Source organism: Dicentrarchus labrax, unplaced genomic scaffold, assembly GCF_905237075.1.
Source record: "Dicentrarchus labrax unplaced genomic scaffold, dlabrax2021, whole genome shotgun sequence".
Taxonomy (NCBI): domain Eukaryota; kingdom Metazoa; phylum Chordata; class Actinopteri; family Moronidae; genus Dicentrarchus; species Dicentrarchus labrax.
In genome coordinates, this window is record NW_026136720.1 from 2,169,165 (window position 1) to 2,191,259 (window position 22,095).

General features: G+C 41.1%; 2 protein-coding genes across 2 annotated transcripts in view; one reads left to right on the plus strand and one right to left on the minus strand.

The window, feature by feature from the left end:
- immp2l (inner mitochondrial membrane peptidase subunit 2) overlaps positions 1-22,095 on the plus strand; it is a 121,841-nt gene that overhangs the window by 79,418 nt on the left and 20,328 nt on the right. The gene's annotated exons all lie outside the window — the stretch shown is intronic.
- lrrn3a (leucine rich repeat neuronal 3a) lies at positions 3,346-20,474 on the minus strand. Its single transcript, XM_051383504.1, has 2 exons — positions 19,994-20,474; positions 3,346-6,328 (listed from the first exon to the last, which is right to left on the minus strand). Exon 2 carries the CDS (start codon positions 5,961-5,963, stop codon positions 3,846-3,848), a length of 2,118 nt encoding a protein of 705 aa, XP_051239464.1. The 5' UTR covers positions 5,964-6,328; positions 19,994-20,474; the 3' UTR covers positions 3,346-3,845.

Genomic DNA, 22,095 nt, shown 5'->3' on the forward strand with positions numbered 1-22,095 from the left:
CTTAAATACCTGCTGTGTAATTTGGTCCAGATGTCCTTGTTCCCCAGAGGACAGTGACGGGATCTGCGGCTCTTTTTAGTGGTTCAGAGTCGTCTCTTTCGGCTCCCAAACAGCTTTTCATTAAGTATTAAGTTCTGACTATAATTGAGCCAAATCTGGCAATATTTTGACCAATGAATCAATGTAGTTACTAAACCTTATAAGTACCAGAATACCATAACTTTACATTAAGTATAAAAATCTTAAATAATATTAAAACATTATGTGTGTATTGAACATTTTATTCGTGTTTAACTATGTTTTGTATCTGGCAATACAAAAGTCTCACTATGTTTGGGTCTTAATGTACCAAACTGAAACGTTTATGGATTCTATTTAACAAAGTACTGTATTAGAGCTAATTTAATGGTCTGCCACCAAATAGTGAGAGCTGCTGTACAAACACTGAGTCTGAAGAACAAGTGAGAGGAGTATGATGACAGAAAATATATGTTATAAGGTGATTCTCAGAGGCTCCAACCAGGACTCTGACTCCAGGACACTGCAGGGACAGGAGAGGAGTGGTAGCAGTGTTTTTTAAATATTTGTCAGTCTGTAGTACTCTTTGATCACCAGCACAAAATATTTTTGGTAGGAATAAAACCCTGAAGAGGAACAATACAGTGCTGCACCATTAGTGTCTGATTTATTATTATCTATTGTTGAGGTAACATTCTTCCTCGTACTGAGAGTGTTTTGGTCTATTTCACCTCTTTCTCAGTGTTTTCAGCTGCTTTGTTGCTACGTTTCAACCACAAACAATATTGAAAATTTCCTCCTTAAAAACATAAAAAATAGGGAAAGAATTAGGGTTATGCTGAGTATATGTTTGCCTAGTCTATGTTTTTTGCCCCTGACCCTCAAACTTTCTGAGTCCGCCACTGCTCCTCAGATTCAGTAACCCAGTGACCTTTCCTCTAGTGCTGGGCACAGCAAGTGTGTAACAGTGGCTGAATTGTCGCTATGTTGTGTCGCAGAGCACCTGACAGGTTTGTGTGGAGTCCTGACGAGGCAGATTTGGAGTCCTGGATTTAATTGAACCTGCCAGTTGGTTTTGACACTGCGTGGAAAACTATTCCTGCTCCCTCGGGATCTTCACCCGCACAGCAGTGAGCAGTGACTCACTTCTTCTCTTTTTGGCCCTGTATTTATTGGCATTTATTTTTATTTCCTGACAAGAGTTTAAAAACCAGCCTGCTCTCTGTATTCGGTGTTTGCTGTGAGGAGTACACGCTGACATATCGCTCGCTCCTCTCAGCAGGGGTGAACCAGAGTTGAACTCACAGGTGAAGAAGCGGCACACAGAAATGAAAAGCCTCTAAAACGACCTGTCATCCTCTTTATATAATCCTTCCTTTCTCATGCAGCTGCTCTCCTAAATACCCAGAATGCTCCTCACCCTACAGCAGCGAGGCACTAATGAACCCGAGAGCATCGGTAACATCAGCCGCTGTCGTCCTCTGTCCTGTTTGGGACTGAAACTACTTTGTCCTGGTTTTGTGGTCCATTTGTCTCCCCCCACCTCGCGGCTCGATGCGCTTAACAAACGAGCCCAATAGTTGCTGAGCTGTTCCTGCGACGGCAGCCGCGTCTCTCCAGGGTCACACGGGGAAGCGGATGGCATGGGCGGTGCGTTCTTGCTGACCTACTCACTACCTGCCTCTAATGGGTCATATTTTAGCTCCTGTGGCGGTGACAAATGGCCGTGCTCTAAAAGCCTTGTCCGAGGCGCTGAAACTCGGTTGATCTATGACTGAGTCTCACTGATAAATGCCTCCCATCAGTTTGCGTGTGACGCCGATTCATCACCTCGCTGAGGTTTGTGTTGGGAATCCATATTGGATTTTTAATGAAAGAGAATATAATGCAATTCAAAGTCAATGGGTTTGCCAATGTCCTCGCACTCACACCTATTAAGGTACGTACACACATGCCTACACACACAAAAAATATCTCACGCTGGTCTTGCTGGTTGAGATTGCATTTCCCTAACAGTGTTAGAGCGTCTGCCTTGAAGGGCAGCTGCTGTAATTGTGTTTGTCTGCGGCGGATCTCACACTTCTGCTGTGAACAGCGACACACAACAAGATCCATGAGCCTCATCCAGACAAATTCATATTTATCTTTCAGAGTTTGTTCCCACGCCTCCTGGAGATTTAGAGACCTGTCATAAAAACACCTGGAGATTTATTAAAATTATCAAATATCCTGGAAATACTCCACGTTGTCCTGGAAATTTTTAAACACAGGGGCATATTGTGTTTGAAACTCGAGTGCACGATGAGCCACACGCAGAGCAGAACAGAAAACGCTCCCTTTTCATTTCTGTTCACACCACTTGCATTGAACCTTTGGGGTCGTGTCCTTCCAGGATCTCACAGGCTTTTTTATAGGGAGTGTCGCAGCCTAAAATGCCCCGATTTCACAGCTTTTTTTTCTTTCCTAGAGAAATATGATGCATGTTGTGATGTTTTGAGACATTTTTTTTTCAATGAAACTGGGATAAAGTGAGAATTGTAATGGTAAAGTGTGAAAAACGGTTGCAATTCTTTTTCAAAGGCAACTTCTTCCAGTGAGAATAAAATAAATCAAACTGTTTGGAGTTTAAATGTGACATTTTCGTACAAAGAAAGAATTTTAATTAGTTTGGTGACTTCAGGAAATTAGACAAACTTGCAATGTCGGAGTTCGAAGGGAATGGTTGAATTTGCATTAATTGGAGGGACCGCTCTATTTTGGAAATGTTGCAGCTGGTGATATCTCCATGCACAGAACCTATTATTTTGTGTGGTCGACTTCTTTCTTACAAAGACAGAAATAAAATATATTTAATACAATTATTTGATGTAATTAATTGTTTGCGTCTCCTTGTCCAGTTTGTCCGTTTTCTCCTTGTCTGAGGGATTACGGAGGCAAAAAGTTAAAATATTTAAACTGATGGCCGTCTACCGTTACCTGTATTCTCTGCCGGCCTTGCCTCAGTTTACCGTCCTGCTCTCATCCATAAGATGACATCCGGTTTGCCTGATTCTGTGTGAATGCAGCATTAATGTTACGTTTAGAGAAAAACTGTAGTCAGTTTGTCGGAGACTGCAGCTCTGCTCCGCTGAGACCACAGTGGGAGAAATCGGTCAAGCGTGTCCCATAAACGCTGACCGGAGATGGTGAGCAAGTGCTGTCCTGTATTAAGACAAACTACTGGAAAAGTCCTGGAAAATGATTTCTTAAAAGAAGTGAGAACCTGTTTGATTTTCGTGGCATGTTTTGTTGCATTAAGTGTCCAGATTTCACAAGAAAATATTGTAGTTATAAGACACCACACAGGTTTAATGAAAAATGTATTTGTTCATAAAATTGTTTACATTATAGTCGGTTTTATTATACACTAGACTAACAATTTTTTTTTCTGCCATTATAAACTATCCTCGCTTGGCACCGTTTAATGTAACACAGCAAAGAAAATGCTTTTTGCAGACATCAAAGCCGTCTCAACAAGGTATTTAAGACAGAACAGTTCCTGCGCTGTGCTTTACTCTGGTTGCACTGCATGAATGACCAGCAGCTGTGTAGATTATAGTCTGCCTGATTAAGCTTGTTATAATGACACAAGTTTGAAATACAAAACAGTCTCTGCTTTTAGCCGTAAATGTGTGTGAACCTTCCTCTGCTCCACCCAGCCGAGCTCCAGTGCAAAATGTCCCATAAGAAGTCACAAAGAAGAGTGGGCACGTAAATTACCTTGTCCAGTGTCCATCACTCTTCATCTTCGCTTAATCCCAAAGTGCTTTTACAGACAAGGACATTTCTTACATGGACTCGTCCTGTAAGTCTATTACAGTTGCCCTCACCTTGATCCCAGACACACCAAATTCCAGGAAAGAAGAGGAGGAGGAGGAGGATGAGGAGGAATGAGCGCTGGGAATCAGCAGTGTTTCAGCCGGGTCTGCGATCAGTTTCCTGTAAACCACTTGGCTGTACAGAGACGTGTAGATGACGGAACAAGTCACAGCAACCACGATAAAAAACACAGCACAAGTAGCCGTCACCAGACCGTCCCAGTTCTTAGTTTTCTCCCTTGGGACCGCTGTCTCCTTTGTGGTCACGTTGACACAGTCCCTGCCGTATCCAGGCCACGCTTCAGTGACCTCAACACAAACCTGGTAGCGAGTGGAGGGCGTCAGCTGTTTGATGCGGTACTCTTTGACATCAGCAGGAAGCCTGGCTTTGAATGGCATCAAGCTGCGGCTGCCGTCAGCTAAAATCGACCAATTTAGTTGTGATACCAAACCACCTCTGCTCTCCCAGGAAACTATGACAGAATGAGTCTGGACAGATGTGATATAAACATGTAAAGGTTGCTTTGAAGGCTGGGTAATGTATCCGTCCACTGCGACTGTTACAGACTTGAGGTCTGCCCCGACAAGATTGTGGGCGATGCAGGTGTACTGGCCAGCTTCCTGCTCCGTGGCGTCGTAGATGTCAAAGGTTCCCTCAGGGTGCATGTAGTACTTATCGGACACACTCCCAGGTAGCACCCTGTCACCTGTTGGTGTCACCCAGTAGATCTCAGGCTCTGGTTCTCCAAACGCCCGGCAGTGCAGCGACACAGAGCTCCCTTTAACGACTTCAACCCGATCCAGGAGGCTCCCAGGCGAGATCAGAGGAAGGCAAATCTCCATCATCTCCCTGAAATGCACCTGTCGGACGTGCTGGCCTTGGTACTCTGGAGGCTCCATGCAGAACAGGGAGTCGGGCTCCATGAAGCGGACAGCGGTCCTGTTCATGTTGACCCAGCGGATGACGCAGTCGCAGCGGATGGGGTTGCTGTGCAGACTGACCTCTCGCAGGTTGGGCAGGGACTCCACGGTGCTGTGGTGGAGCGCGCTCAGAGCGTTGCTGTTCAGCATCAGAGTCTCCAGCCTCGGGAGCTTGTGGAAGGCCCTGGGATGGATGTAGGACAGCCTGGGATTGTTGGTGGCCTCAATTTTTGTCAGCTCTGGCAGGTTGTTCAGGGCAAAACTGTCGATGGATACAAGCTCAGGCATGCTGTTAATGCCGAGCTCCTTAAGATGCATCATGTCCATGAAGTCGCCCCGCTGGATCCTCTCAATGGGGTTCTTATTCAAATCCAGAAACTTAAGGTTCTGGACTTTCATCAGTGCAGCTCGGGGGACTCGATTGAGCAAGTTGTCAAAAAATGAGATGCTCTCCAGATTCTCAAGGCCAACCAGCGCATTGTCCGGGATTTCAGTCAGATTCATCTTGGCAAGCACAAGGCTTCGGAGGTTAGTGAGGGGTTTAAAGTTCACATCTGACAGCTCGAGGATCGGGTTTTCTCCCAGCATCAGTATCTCCAGGTTGGGGAGATGTTGGAACCACTGGCTGTTGACGCTTGTCAGTCGGTTGGAATTGAGATGAAGCCTCACCAGCCTGCTCAGGCCCTGGAAAGCTCCGGGGCTAATGGAGAAAATCAGGTTGTGGTTGATGTAGAACTCTTGGAGACTGGGCAGGGAAGCGAGGCAGCTGTCAGATAGCTCCTGAATCCAGTTCTCCTCCATGTGGAGTGACAGCAGCTGGGGGAGAGACCCCAAACAAACATCGCTCACCAAGGAAATGTTATTCTGAGACAAGTCAATTTCAGTGATGTTGGCCAAGTAATCCAAAGTTTTCTCCACGTTAACGATGTTGTTTGTCTGTAGCAGCAGTACCTGTGTTTCCAAAGGGAGTCTCTCCGGTAGCACCGAGAGGCCCAAGTCATTACAGTCCACAGTGGCAGCCTCGGTGTAAATAGAGCTGGGTGAGAACCAGGGTCGTATCTCACATCGACACAGTGCAGGGCAATGAGCGGCCCCTTCAGAGGCCAGAACAAAAGCAGCCAGAGACAGCTCAGCCAGAAAACAAGCCACAACTGCTGCCTCCTTCATCTTGGCCCTGGATTCCCTTCAGCCAGTAATTGGCCCTTATGGAGTCAGCTGTTAGCACTGTTAACTTCACAAATAAAAGCTCATTTGTTACTGCAGCAAGACAGAGTGGATTTCTGCTGACGCCCGGTCCCTGAAGCTTCAGCCCTGTTGTCTTCCAGCTTTTGGCAAAGAGAGGCAACCTTTCAGTTCGGTCCGTGCCAGGTTGTCATGCAACGCTGTGATATGTCAAGGTCGATGTATCCTTCAGGGAGCAGCGCTGCGCATCAGAGGGGCGGTTGAGGGATGCTGTGGCTCCGGCTGGGGACGATTCACTCTGCCTTCCATCATTATTATCCTCCGTCGCTGTCACCGGTGTCAGTTTCCATCTGGGGAGAAAGGAGAGAAAAAAGGCCAATATAACACGGAGCTGTTGAGATATGAAGGCATATTGACATTTAGGAATATTGAGACTTATTAAGTCTTTTCAGCCTCATTTGATTTTATTGCTTTCCTCGCACCATCGGAATTCTAAGTTATGATTAACTTGACCTTATATATATATTATTTGACAGGTTTGAAGCCAAAAAATGGCACTTGTGAGGCTTTTTATATAGCTGAAGGGCGAGAGGACTCGTTTTCTCTTTGCCTTTTGAGTCAAACCTATAAAATAAGTGTCCTAGAAAAGTTGGAGCTCTGAGAAAGTGTGTTGATTCAAGAGGCAAAACATTGCAAATCCCGTTTTTTTCCCCCCTGGCGGTGTAATTAGCGGCCGCCCCCTGAACGTCTCTTCTGTTGTGAACAATGCACCTGCACACACTTAACGAGTCACCCACACAAAAACGAGCACACAGTTTGCCGCAGCTGATGCACACAACCTCGAGGAGTTGTAGATCCACCAAAAATATCTGTCGAATGAGCTCGCCGCGGGTCTTGTGCTGCGACTCCTCGGCTGCTTTTTGCATAATTCATGAGGCACCGAATCGATGTTGTCGGTGCAGGTGACAGGTCTACGGCGGGCTTTGCCTATGTCGACTGCACATATTGATGTTTTGATTAATTTGTGACCTTGAGTGCAGAAGCCGCGGCTGAGTGTACGACAGTAGATGAAGCTGTCGGTAAAGTCTGGAGCAGCCGGCTGCTGATGAGGACGAGCTATGACACTTCATGCATATATTAGCTTGTTTATGGCAGTCGGTGTGTACAGGTTGCAACACTGAAAGTAGTTCCTCTCACTTTATTACCCTCTCTCACTCTCTTTCTCAAAGTGTGGCACTAACTAAAGTACTTTCACGACTTTTAATAATACTTTACATATATACAAATTTAAATATATTTATTTAAGGGATAAGACGAGTGATAAAGGTCTATTGTCAGTAATATAATATAATATTAATATTAATATATATATATATATATATATATATATATAATTTAAATAATTTCCCCCTGGGATTATTAAAGTATTTCTGATTCTGATTCTGATATTCATAGGTATGTTTTCATTAGTGTATAATCACCTGAAAATAAGAATCCTTGTGTTTCTGTTGCCTTAGAGTGAGACGTTTTTATCTACAGATGGCGTAAGTCCGCCAGGTTTCTATGGTAGCCCAGAACAGACAAATCAAACACTGGCTCTAAACAGGAGTGTTCACGTTTTTTCGCATGTTTTGCCGCCTTCATAGTTTCTCCTTTGAAGGGGAGGGTGAAGCGAGGGAGTTGTAATCTGCACTGCTAGATGCCACAAAATCCTACACATTGAAGTATAACTATTATATTTAATAAAAGCTAAACTAAAAACATAAAATAACACAATTTATTAATAAAATAACTTAGGAAAGGCAGAAATAACTAAATAAACAAAAATAAAATCAATTAGATGGATATAGAATTTTATTTATCTTTACTTTTACTATTTTCAGCTGTGGATTGATACGACAGCAGGACGGACAAGATAATCTATAGCAGATACGTTCATGTGTTCCAGTGCGGTTCATTGATGTGTTTTTAATGATGTTGATGGATTACAGTGGCACAGACGAAGGAGATACATCAGCTTCTGATACACACACGCAAAACTTTCATTGTTGGTTTGGGTTTTGGTTTTGGCTTTTTTTACACCACACTTTCCTCAAGATTATGTAACATTTATTTTATTTTAGTAATTACAACTTTACTTCAGTTAAAGGACCAGTGTGCAGGACATAGTGGCGCCTTCCAAGCAAACTTGGAACTTTCTTCATTCGGCATGAGATGCTGCATTCGGAGCTAAACTGGCCGTACTGTTCAATGAGAGCTCCCAGACAGGCAGAGTCAGCTAATGGGACCACCATAACTGCACCGGCTACAACGACAAGTTCCTCTCTCTCTCTCTCTCTCTCTCTCTCTCTCTCTCTCTCTCGCCATCTGTGTGAAGACAGCACACAGTCACATCCAAGCTGCTCCAAGGCGAGAACGTTAGAACAAATCAATCTGCCTTTAGAGCTCAGAACTCCTCATTCAGTCAGTACATAATGAGGCGATACTGGACAGTTTGTTTGTTTGTTATTTTTTTTTCGCCTTCAAATTTGCGTGTTATCGTCCTTACGTGGCTCGCTTCCATTTGCAATCCTTGGTCGTCTTTGTTTTGCTCTTATGCAACTCATTAAAAGCCCTGCAGGCATCCGTCTCCACCGCCCAGAGAGAGAGGAGGAGGCTGCCGTACTGTAGCTAACGTTAACACTATTATTTAAATGCTTCTCCACAGAGATGGAAACAACACATTTATGTACAGTATTTAGGTAACAACAAAAACAACTTATATGCTAATGAAGCGAGTGTGGTTTGAATGTTAAATGGAGTGTTTAATGGTGGATGTTTTCACTTTTGGTTGGCGAGTGTGCTCTCAGGAGACGCCGCCGTGCGCTAATTTAATTTCTCCTGTTTACTTCCGTGATGCTCGCACACTCATTTCCCTCTTATTACTTAACAATAAGAGCCTGCAGTGACTTCCCTCATTTCCCCCTTCATACACACACACACACACACACACACACACACACACACACCACACACTCAGCTGCATAAAATGGAGATCAGAGTGGTGGCTGACTTTCATGATGCTATGAATATTGAGTTACTGTTATGGGTTTACGTTCGACGAGGAAGAAAAGAGTGATTCTCCGTCTGCTTTTCCAGGTTTTAAATGTTTCTTTTTTTACTTTAAGTAATTTTAATGTAAATGAGACACAGATTTTATATAAATTATAGGATGACAGCCTCTCCTTGTAGACGGCAGTAACACATGTATGTACACACTGTCATCCTGCAGGGCTGTAGCTAGCAGGGATTTTACTAACAGTGGATATTAAATAGACTGTTTCAATTTGAGTACTTTAAGGCTACCAAGAAACAACAATGTGCTACACGTCTGTATGAAAGCATATGTGTGCCACGGCAGAAAAATTTAAACTGATTAGTATTATGTTATTACGTAAAAGGTTTATTGTTATAATAAGATTTTTTCACATTATTACGACATACACACTTTTCACGTTACAACAAACCTTATACATTTTATAAATTAACTTATTAATATAAATTATGTGATTATTCTGAGATAATTTTTCATTTAAAAAAATTATAATTCCAATGTGCTCTGGAACTAGAGCATTAATTATATACCGCCGAAACAAAACTTTTGTTAAAAGTTTGTTGTTATATAGTAATAAGTTTGTATGTCTTCTACCACTCTCATTCCCAGGTCATCAAACACAGAAGAGAGCAGTGTTCAGTTAGTTGCAATCCTGGTCCTTTTAAAGAGGTTTCTCAACATGTGAAAGGGGGACGTTGTCCTTGAACTAAAGTTAAAAATTTTGGGAACAAAATGAATCACTTTAAGGTCAAAGCAAAAAGCTTACAGGGAACCTTCTTACTGGATTGAAATATATTTGACGGATAATAAATGAAAATATGAAAACAAAAAAGGAGACAAAAACTTGGTTTCCCCAGATCAAATTAACTTCCTCCTTTCCTAAAGACATTAAACAGCAGTTGATCATTAACTTATTAACGACTTAGTTGCACATTATGAAGCTTTCATTATGATTATTAATCAGTTTGAGACCTGTTCAATCTTTCTTTCTTCATCTTTCTCTGCAAACTACAAACAGTCCAAACGTCTTCAACCAGCAGGACTATTGACGAGCTCTGAACTAAAGAAGCACTCTGAGCCACGCGGCCTCAGACAAAGCTGTATATTCCTGAAATGACCTCAGAGGTCAGAGGTTGCAGTCTCTGCCTTTATTTCATTTCCTGAAGAAGAAGCCATTTCTGCTGAGGCGACAGTTGGTTCGATCCCGCCGTGGTATTACCTTTTCCCACTCGCTCTCCAACACGGAGAGAAAGAGTGTCCAGTTGTTGATAAAAGTATTTAGTAATGCATTATAAGACCAGAGGACTGAGCACTTTTCTAAGTGCTGAGTATTGGCATTCTGTGAACGGATTAAAGCAGCCCAAATGTAAAATATTTATGTGTTTCTTATACGGCAGAGGGAGAGGCAGCCGAGGGCCGGAGCTCTTAGGGCGCTGCCGTCCTAATGTGGCAGACGTCTCATAAAGTGGTCCCATTCCACCATGTTTTATTCAGCACTCACTGATACGCACAGCTGAACAGAGCCGGCCGCCATCACTCTGCAGGACTGTCTGCACATGGAAACTGTGGACTTCAGCCGTTGGCTGATTTTCATGCTTTTATTGTAGCTGATGGATCACTAATGAAGAACACTGTCCAACCTCTGGAGATAATAAACCTTTCAAAAGTGTTTTGGAGAGTCAAAGCAGTACTGGGACAGATTGTTAAAGGTCCAATGAAACAGTGATTACCTCTTTAATGTGATGTAATTCCTGTTGAAACTGATTTTTAAGTGTAAATTAATGGGGCTGTCTTTTGGAAAGGTTTTCGTGTTTGACAGGATGTTTTCCAGAAAATAGTTTCATGGTTTTTGTATTTCAACTTTGAGTAACCTTGTGAGGCAGCTGGACTTGCTAGATAATGTGATAATCCATCTTGTGAGGGTTCAATCTGTGTTAGTGGCCGGTTAAATCGGACCAATCAGAACTGCTTTGAAACCTGAAGTATGTCGGTTTGTCGAAGCCAGCGGAGGTAACGTACTGCGAGTTGAGCTGCTCTCATTGGCTGCTCTTGGTTTGGAAACAATGGCGGCTCATCTGCTCACACAGGATCTGGTATTCAAGATAAACTGTAAAATGTGTTTGTGAACAGATTTGAGGAGAGAAACAGTCAACAACAGAATCTGGATCCATATCTGATCAGCACTGTTTGACAGTTTGATCTGAGTTTGGTGCGTTGAGCTGGACGGACTCACTGAGAATGAGCTGTCAGTCACAAGGTAGCCCCGCCCTAAAGCATACCCTGCTTTATGGTCTGTTTTACTCTAAATGGGACCATCAGTTACTAAATGAACATCATGCTGTATGGAAGAAGACTGAAACTAGAGACTGAGACCAGAAACTCATCAGGAAACTGTTTACTGAGCTCATCAATCAACTGAAAAGTCTGCTCATTTCTCCATAAGACTCAATACTATCCGACGTATTTTTTGCAGTATTTTCCACGTTCTGTATGTTCATCATGCTTCCAGTGCACCGGTACTGAAGATAAATGCTATAAATAAACAAGATCAGATGCTATATGGATTAAAATTTACAGCGAGGGCATCCAAAACACAGATAGTAACTGATAGACGAAACCAAACTGTCTGCAGGCTTTAAAGTTTGCCTGTAATTAACACTTGTGTTGGTGGCTCTGATGTATCTGACCTTTCTTCTGTATAGATTTCTTGTTAATAACTCTCCTCCCTGCAGGCAGACGCTGTAACGACCATCAGATCCTCTCTAATGTTTATTAGCTGTTGTTTCCTTTAGAGTCAGCAGGAAATCTCAGTTTGACCCCAGACAGCATGCTGCCGTCCTTCAACCCCTCCACCTACTGAAAACAAAAGTGCCTGTGAGCAACTTACTGAACACCCACCAGCTCTCTGTTTGCACTTGTGACCCCTCATCTCAGACCTCTGACCTCCATGTTGGCGAGAGAAAACTGGATTTTTGGCTTTTGCTCGATCAACAGAGGAAGGAAGAGAAACATGAATTGAGCTTGTGTGCTTTTACCTCTCAAGGACGTCTCATGGAGCAGAACTTCAAACCAATTTATTTCTAAAGCGTTATCAAAGCCGCTCCAGATAAGATTTTGATGTGAAAATTCATCCGTTTTATCTGCATGAATCTCAGCGAACCAACTGAGACGCTGTTTGTCCAACTGAGTTTCTGCTGTCAGTGTGAATGCTGCTCAGAAACCTTCTCTTTAACTTGACCTCAATCTTAAATTTAAACTCAGGTATTTGTGTGCCTTAAAGGTTATATATATGTGACATTTGGAACGTTAATATATCAGCTATTCTCTATATAAAGATACAGAGTCACATGGTGTCTCTCTCCCTCTGCCTGTGTTGTATCGCAGCCTCTCTGTGGTTGGTTTCCATAGCCGGTCTGCTCCGACTGAAACTGCTGTTTTTATCATCTACGTCGGTGAATTAAGGATTTATTTCCACCAAACCAGAGCTGGTGATTGTTGGAAACACTAACAGAGACGCTTTTTTTGTCCACTTTGAATGAAGTTACGATGATCTGAACGTAAAATTAGTGTTTTTGTCTCTGGAGTCTGGTGGAGAGTGATAGTGATATTAAAGCTGTTTGTGGTTAAACTAAAGGTCTATCTCTGTAGGGATCCTTTCCATAATGCTGTCAGACACTGACAATAACAACCTGAGTCTGTCAGTGGAACAAACAACAACAGTTAGTGGAACAAACAACAACTACTGTTAGTGGACGCACTTTGACACGCACATTTGTCCCCAAAGATTAGCTAATGCTAATTGCAGCCTGTTTTGTAAATATTTTTACATCTTGGTGATTGTTGGAAAGACTAACAAAGATGGTTTTGGTGAGTTTTATTTTGTTTCTGTTTACTGTGTTTTACGGATCATTTGCTAGGTAACATTACTGGTTGTGACAATGCAGTCTGGTCAGCTGTAGAACCCATTGTTTTAGACGGATGCCAAATATACACAGTAGAAAATTATTCAAATTAACATTTGTTTTGTCTTATTTCTTTGTTACTTTAAAAAAAATACAAATCTATCAGATTTATGTAAGATTTACCATAAAAGATAAATATGGCAAACCTTAATTTATAAATTGAATGTAAAAAATAAATCCTGCTAAGGTTTACGGATCAAGGTAGACGGATCTCTTTTTTAATACTTTGATCACATAATGTTCAGCTGTGAGATATGACCCAGCTCAGTGCTGATGTTCATTTGTATATTTATTTAATTCAACATTAGTCAGCTTTGTTCCTCCATACATAAACAATTTCTTGGAATATTCACACATTCGTCTCTCGGGAGGCTGTCAGCGTCTGCCAACATGCAAAGTTGCCTTGTAGTTTCCAGTTTGACAGAACGTGTTGATCCCAGCGCTGCTTTACAGAAAGAGGACAAAAAGAAGGAAAAAAAGGGAACAAACTCATCAGCAGAGGAGGATTATTTCCTCCACCTGCTCCTGCTGAGAGAGACAGTAAATCTGCAGTTCATAAGAGTCTCAGCGTGAGACCGAATTTAACGCTGGATGACGTCAAAGCTCAGTCATCAGGAAACAGATGGTTCTCGTCTCTGCATCAACAGAACTTCTTCATGAGAGGCAGCACAGTGCTCATTTGTGTTTGTTCCTTGGTAACTGAAGCGTGAATGAATTTAATGTTTTTGTGTAAATGCAACTTAAATTAACACCAAAATGATGAAGTCAAAATTGGTGTTTAAGTGTGTTTATCACATCTGTCTTGTGCTATACGTCACCTATATAATGTTTTAGGTATTTTCAGGTATTCTCAATGATATTTTACAGTTTCCGGAAAAACACACAGAAGTTGATGACTCATCCTGCACTCGTATACTAATGCTGCGTCCAATGAAAACGTTTTCTCTCTTCTGACACGTGTTTCTGAGAGCTGATGTGTTACAGACATCTATGACCTCACTGATTACTGACAAAAGCAACAACTTTATAACTGTATTCGGTGATTTTGGATCAGATTTTATGGAGAAATATTTTATGGTTCTCCAGCTGCTCAGCTTCAACTGATTTACAGCGTTTCCTGACGGACAGAGAGCTTTAACTACTTGCTACCATAGCTAACGGCTAATTAACTGCTGCTGATTGTATCTGCTGTTAGTGTGCAACAGAAACGGCCTCAGCTATTTGGGTTTACTCACTATTAAACCCAAACCGCTAGCGAACCAGATAGCCAATTTACATCAGCAGTTAGCTGGATATTAAGCTAACATTTGCTAATTTAAGATGTAACTCTATTCGCTTTTATCTTATCGCCCTCGTCAAAATGTGTGTCTTTCCAACATAGTTTAACTTAGCACATAGCATATCTTAGTACAACTAAGTAGCTAGCTAATCTACGTTAATCATTATTTAGGGAGTTACATCTGAAAGCTAAAATGAGCAAAACGCTAGCTGACTAGATAGCCAATTTACATTATTCGCTAGTTGCATATTTAGCTAATGTTTTGCCAACATTTGCTAACTTAATATGTGACAGTATATAAGTTTATTTTGTCTTTTAACTGTCTTCAAAGTGTGTTTGTCTTTTCAACATAGATTAGCCTAGCATATAGCATATCTAAGTACAGGAAAGGAGGAAGTTGACTGAGGCTTGCTCAACCGTTATTTGAGCGCATAGCAAAAAGGGGCGGGGTTTAGGAAAGTTTGATTAGTGTTAGTGATTATCATCAGAAAGCCGAGGTATGAGCAGAGCAGTGCTGCATCCGTTCTGATGGTGTTATTGGCATCAAACTGACGCCGTCAGATAAACATTTTCTACATTAAAATATTCCTCATTAGCGTCGACGTCATTAGAATTCACACTGCTTTTTCTCCGCTCCCACAAGTCACACTTTAATCAGCACTGTTAATTACCCTCTCACACACACTCACTGCACACTCACACACAGTTTAACAGTGTGACCTCTGTTTGTTGGTTCTTGGCGGGACATGTGTTGAGCCGTAGTCACCTGTGTGTTCAGTGTGGGGGAGGCGGCGGCGGCAGGTGGGTTTTTGCACCGACTCTGACAGATTGCTGGATGCTGAAGTTTTATGTGTGGGAACTGCTGGGTCTCTAATAAGGTAAATCATGTTATAAGTAGTACCTAACTATCTGAAGAGTGTCCTGAGATAACTTCTATTATGATTTGGCACTACACACATAAAATGTAATTGACAAATTGAACAAATATTCTCGAGACTCGTTAAGACAAAAATTAACTTGTATAAGTAAATCATTTAAATAATGGCATCAATACCTGGAAATCTAATGAATTTACATTAAAGGTCCTGTGTGAAACATTTAGGAGGATCTATAGTCAGAGATATAATATTCATAGGTATGTTTTCAGTGTACAATCGCCTGAAAATAAGAATCGTTGTCTACAGAGGAAGCAGGTCCTCTTCTGTTGGAGTCTGCCATGTTTCTACAGTAGCCCAGAACAGACAAACCAACAGTGTTGTCAAAATGTAATTTATTACTCTTTAAAAATTTAATCCGATACAGTTACTAATTACCTGTTAGAAAATGTAGTCAGTAACCTAATCCAAGTATCACAATATTAAAGTAATTTATTACTTTCTGTTACTTTTGGATTACCTGAACACCAAATATGCAAATACGAGAGAAAAGAAATGTCAATAATAAGTATTGATGTAAGTGTATTCTATAAGACAACAGAATAATGTGACCTTAGAAAAGAACATGGAAACAGAAACAATGGAAAATGGAAAGATTTTAAGCATCAAAAATGTGTCCTCCTATTTTAAAATGTAATCCTGCTAAATTAGTTACTATTAAGTTACAGAACTGTAATAAAAGTCAATATTTGTGAAATGACAGTAACTTTGCTGTTTTCACTGATAAAAACTATATTTTAACATTTTACCAATGCTTATACACTGATAAAAAACATTTATTCAACGTTTTTGTTTTGATATACTTTCATTGACAATATCCTGATCCACACTGCCATGCTGGAGATTATTGTTTTTTTCTGGAGGTGGTGGTACAGACTGCAGAAATAGTTTAGGACGGATAGTTTAGGAGCTCTGAATCCATTTGTGAGCACTCCCACAACGACATGGAGCCCAAGCATACATCATAATTTATGTGACAAATGAGTTTCTATCACTATTTATTACAGACTGTATTTGTTTTCCAAGAAATTCTCCCTCAAGCGTCCGTCTAAGAAATGAAGGAAATATTGGTGTCTGAAAAACAAATGCTTGGATGGATCTCCAGTAAATATTAGTTTTTATAGTGAAGAAAAAGTATCCAAAACAAAGTTCGACCTGTGACATAATCAGGACTTTGGGAATTAGTTCGAGGTTGTTATTTACAGAGGTTTGGTCTCTCTTGTGGCCGGAGCTTTAGGGCACAAAGGTCATATCTTCGGTGCTTGTTAGGAGAGTTTAGAAGGCTGAACTGTACTTTACATTTTATAATTTACACATAGTGGCTTTTTAAAAGGTGCATACTTATGATATTTATATTTAAGACTCACTGTCTTTAAATTAGATTTTTTTTTAGGAATATCATGTACAGAAACTACAAAACATACCACTGTAAAAAACTGTCTGTTGATTTTATGTAGAAAAAACTGTCAAACCATGGCAGTTAAAGACTCTAAATAGGTTAAATACAGTTTCTGTAACAGTAAAACACATCAGATGTCACGGCAAAACTAATTGTATTATTTTTTTACATTACAATCTGTAAATTGCACAGAAAGCCACAGCATTTAAATTGTGTTTTTATGTGGCAACAACTGTTTATTTTGATGGTAAAAATTCGTATTTATATGGTAAAATATGGAATTAAACTCCAAAGTTTACTGTGAAATCAACAGTACTAATATCCTTTTATCATAACTGTAGAAAAGTTTTACTCTATTTATTACAGTAAAGTTACAGTAAAAATAAAATGTTGTTTTACAGTGTACATATATTTACTATTATTACTACTGGTATCAATAGTAAAAGTACTTAGTATGAAGGATTCATCACAGTGTTATATCATCACGTTATTGTAGTATTTTCCATTTTTTTGATTTTGTTTTTAATTTTTGTTTTCAGTTTAGTTTCAGTTAGTTTACAGTTTGTTTGCTCGTTTCAGTTTAGTTTTTATTATTTAAAAATGTGAAGTTTTGGTACATTTTTATTAGTTTCTGTATTAGTTTTATGTTGTTTTTTTTGTAAGAATAGGTTTTACAATACAAATACATTAACTCACAGTCAATGAAAATCAATAAACCAATAAACAGATGCACCAATACCTCTTCGGGCTTGTTGTGTTGACAAATTTGACCAAACTGACAGAAACTAAATCTATTTCCTCTATATTTTTATTTCATTATAGTTACATTTGTAAGTACACAATATAGTTTCATTTAAGTCAACAAAATGTTTTTTTTACACTTATTTTTTTGTTTAGATTTAGTTGGTTAGTAGATTTAGTAGTTAGTACCTGTGATAGGTCAAACTACCTCATCAAATGAAAATGATTGAATGTATAAAATTAAAACAGAATATAATTATAAAAAGCCACATTCCAGCTAAAATGCCCAGTTGTTCACAGATCAAACCAAAGAAATAAAACATTTACACTATCCATGGGAAAGTGCAGGAGTTTATACTTTGATTTTGTGTACAATAGACCCTTTTCACAGCAGCCACTTTGGCATGTAATAGTAGGGTAAACACAGGTGTTACTAATGATACTATGGTTCCATTCAGGTCAAACAGAGTCAGGGTGCTGATATTGTGCATGTTGGTTCACTATAAAGGCCCCGTTACACTACATGGAACCTTAATTAGTATCATTGACCTGTGTTTACCCTACTATTTTATGTCAAAATGGCTGCTGTGAAAAAGTCCCACTGGAGGTGTTGCACCAAGCAGGATTGCTCAGTTAGCCTGCTAACTCCTAACATAGCATTTTCAACATTTGTTTTGTTAATAGCAATAATCAATACGTGTGACTAACTGACACCAAATATATTAAAGTCTGTTTTCACAAATTAAAATTCAAAACCTTTATACAATTATAGTCAGATATTTGTCACAGGTGAGCTGACGATCCAACTTTCTGGAGACCTAAACCTGCCCCAAACAAAATCCCTCTGGGCTTTTCACAAGGACAACAGTGCAAGGGTTTTTATGTTTTTGTCTTTTTGTTTGTTAATTTCCTCCTTTTTAGACTGTTTGGCCAACTTGAGCAATAAATAAGAAAAATGTCTCATTGCTTCCTTTTGTGGCCCAAAATTGTTTCTAGTTTCAGTAGTTAACATGTCAAAAGAGTAATTTAACTACTATGTATATGTGCATGTATGGGAACTACCAGCAAGCTTCTGCAAAATGTAATTATTATAACTATTATAACTATTTAATTATAATGTTCACTACTCCCCAACACTATTCTAAGAAATCTCCAGCTCTGCTTCTAGTTCCCGGTGCTTCTCGAGATGTTGAAGTGTCAAGATGCAAATTCAATCTAATCAGTCACAGAGAGTGAAAACCACAATGAAAAACTCCAGATTAGACAGAAAGTCGTGTAGTGTGAACAGTACAGAGATCTTTGAAGGGCTTAAGGTCGGGGAGGGAACTAAGTGTCTACTGAGAGAGTTTATCACAAGCTTTAACCTCACTTTTACCAAATTGTTCTATCTAAATTTTCTGATAATGAACAGGTGCCCCAAATAGGTGCTTGTAACCTGATGTTTGAAGGAGGGGCATCATCTTGACATAAGTTGTGTGTTAATGTTTGTACTCTCGTACAGGGAGTTTATACTGTCATTATTAAATTAGCATTAAGTCACATTGGAGTAATCCTCCCGCTATTGTTAATTAAATCAAAAATAATGGGCTGTTTTACGTGTGCTGCCTAATCGGAGCAAATGTGCTGCGAGCCCTCTGAGGAATCATGTGATGAAAATTAAGGATGAACGTTGACGTATTACTTGTGGAAAGAGAGAGAGAGAAGGCTGCGTCTCTAAAGTCTCCACAGCCGACGCTCGGTCTCCCCGAGCCTGACGCTGCTGCATGTTGACGTGAGAAAACTGCTCGCCATCAGGAGGCTTTCGACCCCTTTTACTTGACCCCTCGTTTAGCCAGGGTGGAAATGCGCTGAATTTCAATATGCGCACTTAACGACGCCTTAGTGCACCGGTGTTAATTATGAGCGAGGTTGAAATACAGCAGGAGGAATGAAGGAAGGGAGGGAGGGAGCCGGAGGTTCTGGTAAATTAGGCAGGCAGTGGTGGGAACCTCTTTCTTCCCGTTAGAGCAGAGCGCCCTGTAGCCAGTCCTGTGACCTGCACATCTAAACTCCGACTGCACCCGTGCAAATATAAGCAGCTCCTGACTCATGTTGCTACATCACACACACACACACACACCAGCATACGCCGTCTGTCCACACCGACTCGAGCTAGAGCAGCTCTCACCTCGTTAGCACTCCGGAAGCATCCCGGTGGCTCGGCTTCCTCAAGGGACATGTAACTCGTTAATGTGATTGTTCAGGAGAGTTCAGAACCTTTGTCGCATGTCGTCCCTACATCTTCACTTCACTTTGACCTGCCTAAAGACACAAACGCCCAGAGAGGAGGGGGGCCCTTCCAGAAAAAACCCTTCAACCTCTCTCTGACTTCAGGGGATGAACCTGTGGAGTCACAATCTCCTCTCTCTTGAGGAGCTGCAGCATCCTTGCATTTAAAACCTGCGACAAAAAAAAAAACAAAAAGAAAAACCCCAGCTCTGTTTTCTTATTCCCCTCAGCTGTCAGAACCGCAGGCTGAGCTGCCACAGCGCTCAAGGACTACCGCAGTCCTCCCAACACACACACACACACACACACACAAGTCATACAGCGATGAAACACTCACCAGTAGAAGCGGTATCCATCACGTCCCATGCAGCAGCAGATATTCAGCAGGTATTCCTGGCATGGCTGCAGCAGCACAGAGTGTGTCTGTGTGTGTCGGTGTGTGTTTTTTGTTTAAGACAGGCAGCGCTGCATGTTAACATCCAGCAGCAGCTATTTTACTGTTTTCCTCGAGTATCTCCCAAGAACCGTCGTCTCTCTTTTCCTCTCCACAGCGACAGAGAGATGTAGAGGGGGAGAGCGAGAGGGGGGGGAGCGAGAGACACTGAGAGAGAGAGAGAGAGTGCGAGAGAGAGAGAGAGAGAGAGAGAGAGAGAGAGAGAGAGAGAGAGATCGGGAATTAAAAGGATAGAGGGGGAGAGAGTCACTGAGAGTGAATGATAGGTTGTGTTTGTCGTTCCTCCATCCTTCCTCTCCTCTGCTGTTGGAGAGGAGATCATCCATCACTCTATTACACACACATACACACACACGCACACACACACACACACACACACACACACACACAGTATGAACACACACATACACACTAATACACATACTGATATATTCCCCAGAGACCGACCAATGAGGGCTCAGCTCTGCGGTTGTACGTGAATCTGATTGGCTTAGCCAGCTGTCACTCAGTCATGATCCCCTCTATCCCCATGGCAACTTGGAGGAGGGGGTGATGGGGTGGTGGTGGGGGGGCAGAAGGAGGAAGGAAGAAGGAGACTTAGGACGAAGATGAGAAGGAGGAAGAGGGTGAAGATGAGGAAGAAAAGTAGGAGTTGAGGAGGAGGAAGAACAGGGAGAAGAGGAGGTGGCAGAGGTCACTGGACCCAGGTCGAGGTCTGGGATGTCACGAGAACCAATACTTCGGTACCATGTAGACGCCAAAGTTTCGAAAATGTGACGGCACTCTGCAGTGACATAGGGATGCAATTAGCCCTTCCTAAGCCCCGCCCCTTTTTGCTACGTGCTCCAATAACAGTTGAGCAAGCCTCGGTTCTCCTTTCCTGTACTTCGAGATGTGCTCGGCAAATCTATGCTGACAAGACAACCACATTTTGAAGTTGATTTAAAGATAAAAGAGACAAATATATATATATATATATATATAAATCACATCATCGTCACACACATTAGCTGACTAGTTACATCCGATATCTAATGTCAGCAAAATGCTCTAATCTAAATCTAATTAGCTGGCTTACGATGACTGTAGAGCTAGTTAGTTTCCCATTATTTCACTAACTTTAGCTAACTTAAGATGTGACATATATATATGTCACAACCTAAAATACATCAGTTAATACCCCTCCGGTGGATTTTGAAGCTTAAAAAAAAAGGCGGTCGCTAACAAATGGCTAAATGAGGCCTGCTTCTTTCGACAAAAAGCCAACTGGATTTTTCCAAAATAAGCTCTGTGGCGAACAAAAGTTTATGATACACGTTTTTAGGGATGCTCGATATTGGCTTTTCTGCCGATATCCGATATTCCGATATTGTCCAACTCTCAATTTCCGATACCGATATCACCCGATACCGATATCTGCAGGCTTTTTACACCAAAACTGTAACAACATAACATATCTCCTATTGTGGAATTAACACATTATGCCTCATTTTATTGTGATGCCCCACTGGATGCATACATAAATGCAACATGGCTTTCCAAATGTAAACACTGTCTGTGCAAAATAAGAGAACAACTTCAACTTTCATTGTATTAATACTGAAAAGAGCGCTAACGCTAATCGCAGGGTGGCCATTTCCTCCACATCAAAAAGGAGGACACTTTGCATACACAGGGACACGCAAGCAGATATTTGTTTGGTATGATCCGGTTTTAAATGTTAATGTTTTTCCAGCAGATTACATAAAGGTGCATACACATACCACATAGCTAATAATAAATATACAAGATACAGCTCATGACAACGTGCCCTTCCAATTCAGATTACATAGGTCTAATAAACATCATACAGAAACTGTTCTTAATGGTTTTAATCTGGATAGATAAAGGGTAAACAAATACAGCACCTTCTGTTTCAGATGTATAGACTTTACCTATCTACATATGAGTATGAGCATTTTCTGAATTTCAGTCCAACAACCGAC

Coding starts and splice junctions, on each gene's coding strand:
- lrrn3a (XM_051383504.1), bottom strand. CDS start 5,963: ATGAAGGAGGCAGCAGTTGTGGCTTGTTTTCTGGCTGAGCTGTCTCTG.